Source organism: Eucalyptus grandis, chromosome 1 (assembly GCF_016545825.1).
Source record: "Eucalyptus grandis isolate ANBG69807.140 chromosome 1, ASM1654582v1, whole genome shotgun sequence".
In the NCBI taxonomy this organism is placed as follows: Eukaryota; Viridiplantae; Streptophyta; class Magnoliopsida; order Myrtales; family Myrtaceae; genus Eucalyptus; species Eucalyptus grandis.
Genome location: NC_052612.1, coordinates 34534907 through 34543011, shown reverse-complemented (window position 1 = coordinate 34543011; position 8105 = coordinate 34534907). Strand labels below are relative to the sequence as shown.

At 42.6% G+C, this 8105-nt stretch overlaps 1 protein-coding gene across 2 annotated transcripts; it reads left to right on the top strand.

Moving 5' to 3' along the window:
• The first annotated feature begins 121 nt into the window (after positions 1-121).
• On the top strand, positions 122-4231 carry LOC104434656 (OBERON-like protein). 2 transcript variants are annotated; one of them, XM_010047552.3, is made up of 3 exons: positions 122-272; positions 1608-2775; positions 3348-4231. In XM_010047552.3, the coding sequence occupies exons 2-3, from the start codon at positions 1638-1640 to the stop codon at positions 3965-3967; spliced, it is 1758 nt and encodes a 585-aa protein (XP_010045854.2). In that variant the 5' UTR covers positions 122-272; positions 1608-1637; the 3' UTR covers positions 3968-4231. The 2 variants fall into 2 exon arrangements, with proteins under 2 accessions (XP_010045854.2, XP_010045846.2); XM_010047544.3 differs by lacking the exon at positions 122-272 and adding an exon at positions 303-467.
• The last annotated feature ends 3874 nt before the right edge of the window (positions 4232-8105 follow it).

Sequence of the window (8105 nt, the reverse complement as noted above, 5' to 3'; positions counted from 1 at the left end):
TGACGGGATAAATCTCACAATCGTAGGTCGGGACGGTTTGGACTCCGACAGTGCATCTCATCCGTCGCGTTTACGGGTCACAGAAAAAAGCAAAAGGAGCACAAACGTCGTACGAAAAGACAACGTACGTCGAAAGACACAAGGGGGAACAAAAACGTGCCCGACCGGTCAACTCGTTCGACTGACCGGTTGAACCGGTCGTCCCCGCGTTGAAGATCCAAAACGCGTGCGTCCCCCCAGTCGCGTCTTCGGTGCATCGAGGGTTTTCGCCGGTAACCTCTCTCTCTCTCTCTCTTTGTGGCTTCAGATTTGCAGAAATGATCAGAGTATCGTCTCGAAAATTTCTGCTTGAACATCTGTCTTAGCTTTGCTTGTTCTGGTTTGCCGTTTAAAGTTTCGAACTTGGGTAGTTGTTCTCTCTGCTTCAAATCTTCAGCTCAGTTTTCTTGGGTCTTTTCGCTATCTGGGTAAGCGATTCTTAGTACTTTGGTGTCCGATCTCTTGATTTCTTCGCGGTTTTTCGGTTCCATTGCTGGAAAAACGAGACCTTTCTAGTCAACTGAGCTACAGGATGATGTTTTGAATAGCTTCGACGGGGTTCGGTTCGGTAGGTTAATCGGGGCTTAGTTTTCAGTTGGGGATCTCTCTCTCTTCGTTTTGTTTCGAGTTTTCGGGAGGAAATTTTTTCAATTCGATCGATTCCGGGTTCGTGATCTGGGTTATGGTGTCCATGGTCAGTGGTGGAAACGCGCTGTCGGTGGGCTAAGCTTCGTTATGGAGTTTTACCCCTCTGTATGTGTGCTGGTTCCAGTCGTGATGGCTGGCTTTTCTGGGTTTGGCATAATTGGACCTGGGAATTTGATATTTCTGAACGAGGAAAATAACTTGTATGTGAATTGATTCGAGAAACCTGCTTGGAGTTATTACTGGATTTTTTTTTCCCTCTTTTTAACAACAAAGCTCAGTATAAGCTCTGATTGCTTCGCAGGATATGAATGATTTGGAAATATTTTCCTGAAAAGATATCTGATACTGTTTGAAATAATTAGTTGATGGATAATGTTTTCATTATTGAAAACAATTTATGTCTTAAAACATTTTTGTTTCTGTAAGTGATATAAATGATTTTTAGGAAAGTGTTTTCCGAATCATTCATTTTCTGGGAAACAAATGGGACCTAATTAGATGAACTCCATGAAATGACCCACCGAGATCGACCTAGTAAGACCCAAGCAAAAGCCCTGGTGCCTGGCACAAACTTATTTGTGCTTGGTGGTGTGGGGAATCAAATGGATGCTATGCATCTCATCTGAGTACATATATCCATTCCCTAACCAAGAAGCCCATTGTCTGTGGTTCTGATTGGAAATTTTTGACCGAGGCCATTATGAATCTTGGTCTTCAAAGAGTTCGTTGTTTGCAAAAGCTATTTTTAAACTTGTCATGCAATTATTTTGTTTCTTTCTCATAGGATAAAACACCATAACTAGGTGCTCTGTCAGATACATATCTTTTGTGCCTTTCTGTTCTTACATTTTTCTGGAATTCTTTTCAGATATATGTAGCGCAATAGATGGGAAGTTAATAAACTTTTTCTTCTTTCACAGTGACACGATCAGGAAGATCAAAATCAACTGATGGGAACATCATCTGGTTCTAACATTCACCACCAACCTTCTTCGCAAATGCTGCCTCCTCGTCAACAAGCTCGGGGTGGAGGTTTGCAAACATCCCTTTCCCTTGTGTCATCAGATGCCCACTTGTCTCCTGATGTGCAGGACCCTCGACCTAACTCTGATCAAATTCACGAGTCGCCTACTGAAAGTGCTAGTTCTAGGGAAACATGGCCTACTAGCGATGCTATTTTGGGAAAGAAGTTGGAGAATGGGAAGTCTGACAATGATGCCTTTGAACAGTCAGTTGTACGCCGTATGTCCAGTGCAGATAAGGTAGACCTTCGGGACATTGCAAAAGAACGAGTTGATGTGATTGCTGAGAGAATGCATCGTTTGCCAGACGATTATCTTGATGACTTGAAGAATAGGCTTCGGGCTATCCTTGAAGGGAACGGAGGCTCACAGCAGAGAGAGGAATTTTTGTTTTTGCAAAAGCTTGTTCAGAGTAGATCTGATTTAACTGCCAAGACGTTGATCAGAGCAAATCGAGTACAGCTTGAGATCCTTGTTTCTATAAATACTGGAATTCAGGCATTTTTACATCCAAATATCAGTCTCTCCCAGACTTCTCTTATTGAAGTGTTTGTGTATAAGAGATGCCGAAATATTGCTTGCCAAAACCAGCTTCCTGCTGATGATTGCACCTGTGAGATATGCACAGGCAGAAATGGTTTCTGCAACCTCTGCATGTGTGTCATATGCAACAAGTTCGATTTTGAGGTGAATACCTGTCGGTGGATCGGCTGCGACTTGTGTTCTCACTGGACTCATACTGATTGTGCCATTCGTGATGGACAAATTTGTATGGGGCCCTCTGTTAAGATTGGAGCAGGCTCGAGTGAAATGCTTTTCCGGTGCCGAGCATGCAATCGGACATCCGAACTGTTAGGTTGGGTGAAAGACGTGTTCCAGCACTGTGCCCCAGCCTGGGACCGCGATGCTCTTATCAGGGAACTTGATTTTGTCAGTCGAATTTTTGGTGGAAGTGAGGATCAACGAGGTAGAAGTCTCTTCTGGAAGTGCGGGGAATTAATTCAAAAAATGAAGGATGGCCTAGTGGAGTCAACAGCATGCAGGGCAATACTGATGTTTTTCCAAGGTATCCTTTATGCAGCTGTTCTAGTAGAATAACAAGTAACTTTTTAATCACATGAACATTTACTCTGCAGTGATAATGTGGAGTAATTACTCCACTAAGCTTACTTCTCAACTTACTCTGGATGCACAACAACATCACATGTACACTATACATTGGATGCCTCCCATCCTTGACTGTTGCTTAGTTGGATATCGATATTGTTTTGCATTACAAGTACTACTAACTGCAAAAGTGAAATGATTTCATCTTGCAAGTTTTAGGAAACAAGGCCTGTCTATAATATAGGAGAACTCTCCTTATTTCTTTTTGGGCTATTGCTCTGGATAGTAGCTTAGTAGGTACTATTACTTCTTTGTTTGCAAAGCAATGAAAACTCATCTGATAACTTATTGCATGGATTCACACCTTGATGCAACCTGTAAAATGGAACGTTTGATGCTTTCTACTAATCTTGTCTGCCTTCTTACTGTGTAGACACTTAGAAACCTGCCTAAACCTGAACTCTCTTGAGAATTAAGCTGTGTATTTCTCTCTAGTAATGATGATACTGATTGTATGACATCTTAATGAAGACCTTGAGGGTGAGTCTCCAAAGAACCTGGAAAATGGGGAAGGTGGACGATTGATAGCTCCACATGAGGCATGTGGCCGTATTGCTGAGGTGGTGCAGGAAGCCATAAGAAAGATGGAAATGGTTGCTGATGAGAAGATGAGGATGTTTAAGAAAGCTCGTATAGCTCTTGACACTTGCGACCGGGAGCTCGAGGACAAGGCCAGAGAAATGGCAGAACTGAAGATGGAGCGGCAAAAGAAGAAACTCCAGATTGAGGAGCTGGAAAAGATTGTTAGACTGAAACAGGCAGAGGCAGAGATGTTCCAGCGTAAGGCTGATGAAGCAAAACGGGAGGCGGATAGGATGCAGAGAATTGCTCTTGCAAAGTCCGAGAAGTCCGAGGAAGAGTATGCTAGTCGATATCTCAAGCTTCGTCTCAGTGAGGCCGAGGCTGAGAGGCAATATCTGTTGGAGAAGATTCAGCTTCAGGATAGTTCACGAGCATCGCAAAGCAGTGGTGGGGGCGACTCGTCGCAGATGATGTATACAAAAATCAAGGACCTTCTGCAGATGTACAATTCTTCTGCAAAGACAGAGAATCAGTCCAATGGGCACAATCCTTTCAGATCAAGTTCATGAGAGGTGGTCGTAAATTCTTGTGTTGTATGTCGCGAACTTGCTCGTCATATGATAGTCGGACCTATATTTTGTATTGTAGAGCAGATTTGAATGCTACCTTATTCCATGTGATTGTGTTAACTAAGCTATGCAGGAGAGAGGTAAGAGCAGTTGTACGTGCTCTGCTCGATCCAGTTATTGCTCGGTGGGGGCACATGGCCTGTATATTCATGAACTTGCGAGGCTCTATTTGGACTAATAGGACAATGATCACTTTCTTTAGCACAGGCCATCACTATTTGCAACTTTATCCCGTTTTGATGGATGCTCATGTTGGTGGATTCGAGATCATGACTTCAGTAAATGCTCCTTGTCGTGCCATGTTTCATGAATTTCCCTGGTGCCAGTCGGAATTGGCTTGAAATTGGAAGGATTAGCACGGTAAATAATGTTTTGATTTTGGGACTTGGACAGTGCAAAATATCGTGCCTCAGTCAATGAATTCTGCTGGGGACGGCCTGTAGCGAGAACACCAAATGTGTGACGACCCATAATCTGGCATCCGATAGGAAACATATAAGGGGGTATCTGCATTGGTTAGGACTTCGACCGGTTATCATCATCTTCTGGACCCAGTTCAGGTTCTTGAAAATAGTTCCTCCTCCGCCCTCCAAGCATGAATAGAAGAACCGTCTGCATCGTTCAACCCACGGTAAGCAATTCTGTGAAAAAGACCATTTTGAGGGCAGAGCACTGTAGAATGTTAATACCGGTTCTGCGTAATTAAAAGGAAGAGGTGTACCTATATCTTCCTGACGATATTGGCCCCATTTGATAGTGGACCTATCAAACTCGTACCTAAATTGCAGCCCTGTAAATGGGCCCCAGAGAGAGAGAGAGAGTTGGAATCACTTCAAACCACAGCAATTATGAGCCGTTTGATAGTCTGACATGCGCCAAACTCCCTCATTGATTTTTCAACTGAGCAGCGTGAAATCTAGGTAGAGAAATATTTATGGGAAACTGCAAACGTTTTTGGCTTGTGAAACTGCCGGGCTAAAGCTCGTCTCTGTCCATGAAAGGAAGACGACAATGATTAAACAGGAGAAATTGGAATGAGTCCAAGAGCTAAGATGTGGGAAATCATCAAAAGAACACGGTGGAAGATAGTGTGATCCGGGTCTATAAATAGCATTGTCGGAATAGCTGTCGAGAAGTGAGCCATGTCAATGTCACCAAGGCAAAAACCAGCTGAACCAAGAAATGGGTCTCGAGTGAAAAAGAAAATAAAGATCCGTTTGGTGAACAGCTAAGCTCTAATGATCTCTCGCCCCTTTGTTTTTGTTGTGTTCCGGATCGTGTCTTGTCTCTACATGTTCACCGGGTTGTCTCCTTCTGCTTGGTGCGATATTCCGCTCGATTTCCTTCCGGTAAAGCCTAGCCAAGTATCTTCGTTTGATAAGATTATATGCAACAGGTCCGTGGATCTGCAAATACCTGCGTGAATAATTGGATTTGTTTGTAAGGATTGTACATTCTCAATATGGACCGTCCAAAATCGATTCCGATTCTTGATCGGCATATGTCGTGTTTCGTTGCTCTTCATGGCGAAACCTGGTCCCTGAAGACAGATGAATCCGTGTGCTGTCTCATTACATGTTCGAATCGTGACGATGAGTATTTTCATGATGGTCGCGGGGTCCTTAGCTTTATTAAATGTATGTCAAGCTAACTTTTTTTATTCAACATGTGGTAGTTATTCAGATCAGCTAAGCGAACATATAGTTGATGATAGATGAAACCCCCACTATTCTTTCTTCTCTTTCTTCTATAGTAGTTTCGAGTTCGAAATTGCTGGTGAGAGTAAAATTTCATAAATCAAAATTCTTCTGATGGGTGTTTTGTTCAGCTAGGATATTGGTGATGTTATAGTAAATCGGCTCGCTCATCCCCGCAGCCTAGCCCTTTGCGAATGGTCGTTATGACTCAATTTGATTGTTTCAGAACAAGCATGAAACCTACACAAAAATTTCCGAAGATTTATTTAATCATTTTCACCTTCTCACCTAGCAAAAAAGCAGAAATAAAAGCAGATGGTAGTTGAAGGTTTGAAGCGAGTTGAGGACCAAGCGAAGTGAATTTAGTGGAAGGATCTATCCTTGGACAACGTGGGATCGAATTTGTAGGCGTTTGGTTGGATTTGGTGGATATTTGTCAAATCTCACATTCTTAATCAGATTAATAGGGTGAGTGGACAGGATTAGCATCATAAGTTGGATAAGGACAGCTTGGTCCTGCATGTGTCTGGTGCCCCATGGCTGAGCCACCATCTTCATCATTCCTAAGTCAGACCAAGTTGAAGGAAAGCCATGACAATAGGCAAAGAGCACGGTCTAAGAACCTATGCAAATTACAAGGATTCAATACCTAAATTTACAATTAGAAAGTTGAAAAAAGGAAATCATAAAGCTAACAAGCTCAATTGATGGCATCAAGTATCCATGACCACTTCCCATCTTTATTAAATATAAAGATTTAAATGAAACAGACATGGGTTCTCCCTCCCCCCTTTGGGAGACTAAACAAATGAAGCAAGAAATGAAAAAAGAAAAAAGAAAAAGAAAAAAGAAAAAGACATTCAAAATGCATGAAAAAAATCATGCATTATTATTGTCCGTAGCAAGCAATGCCAGTCATCTAATGGAATCATTTTCCTACTCAGGGCCCCACGATGTGATAAATTCATGATGGTCCTATCAATCAGGTTTGAATTCCACAAGATCAGCACCTTCTTTGACTTTTCCTACTATTAAATCGTACATAACACGATAAATAACATTATAAAACGTAAAAAAACCATTTGAACAGGGGAACAAAATCCTAGAATGTCCCTCTGCCTGGCACCACCCCAAAAAGAAGAATCCCCAACCCCCTTCCCACACTAAACTCTGGAGAAGAGACACAGGCAAAAGCAAAGCTGATCTGATATGGTCTAGATACAATAAAATAAAATAATAAAAAAACCATATAAAAAAGAATCCATATTCTATTTATCCAAAAGAAAAAGCAATGGCTGAAGTTTTCTACTGTCTGTAGTGCTTCCATGACATGCTCCTGGAGTTAAATGGGCATTGAAGGCTCAAGTACTTTGTCCTGATATCATTGTTAATCCGAAGAGATTAGGCAGAATCTCTTTCTTTTTCCCCTCCTTCAAACCCCACCAACACAAAACATCATCACATGCCTCACATTATCTTAAAGCGCCCTCCTTTTTCGCGCCGGTTCGAAAACATTCTCTCCCCTCCCGGTAAAAGCACGATAGAAATCGTTTGCTGAGTTCACCCACCCGCTGCCAGAATCCAGTTCCACTGGATCTTCGCGCCTCGTGGGACAGAGAAAAGACGAGGTGGGGTTCGTCCCCCTGTCAACTCGGCCGCAGCTCCTGTAGTTTTTGAAAAGGAGAGATGCGCACTACCCAGCAAAGTAGCAAAGTGCGAGTCCGGTTTTCAGGAACAGCACGTTTCTTTGCAGCAAGCAAGTCAACAGGTCCACCAAAGAGAGGGCCTTTTGGTCGTGCCCGTTCGCCATTAAAGCGTGGAAAAGAGCAGCAGCACTACCGTCCTTTCGCCCGGTTCTAATCGACCCCCAAAAAGACGAGAACAAAAGATGGGTCGATGATAAAAAAAAAGTGGGGACTTCTCGTATTCTCTTCTTTCCGATCCATGCACATGGGGTGACCACTGACCATATAGCTTGTACCGTGCGTATGGCCCGGTGCATTATTCTCATTTTTTCTTTTTTCTTTGGGTAAAGTCCGGTGCATTATTATCATTGATATGCATGCATGCTTTTCCGTGCAGTGGTTCGTCCTGCCACTGTTTAGAGTTTAGAGTCGATTGAGACTTGTATGGACCTATGAAATAGCTTAATCGACTTTGTAGGTCACGTACGTCACGAGTCAAAACCTAATAGAGTCGCCTCGAATGTGAATCGTGTGCACTTATTGCGTGGAATTGAATGTGTTTTCCGAACCGATTCTGCATGGGCATGTCCATTTGATGGCTGAAGTGAGAATAAAGGACCATGGATTTTGTTACCAAGTTAGAAATATAAAGAGCAAAAACAATAATTCGGCCGTTTGGTTCTAATATTATAAACC

Bases quoted from the DNA above. Each gene is read 5' to 3' on its own strand.
- LOC104434656 (XM_010047552.3), top strand. From the start codon at position 1,638: ATGGGAACATCATCTGGTTCTAACATTCACCACCAACCTTCTTCGCAA. The intron at 2,776-3,347 runs GTATCCTTTATG...ATCTTAATGAAG, and splicing joins AATACTGATGTTTTTCCAAG to ACCTTGAGGGTGAGTCTCCA.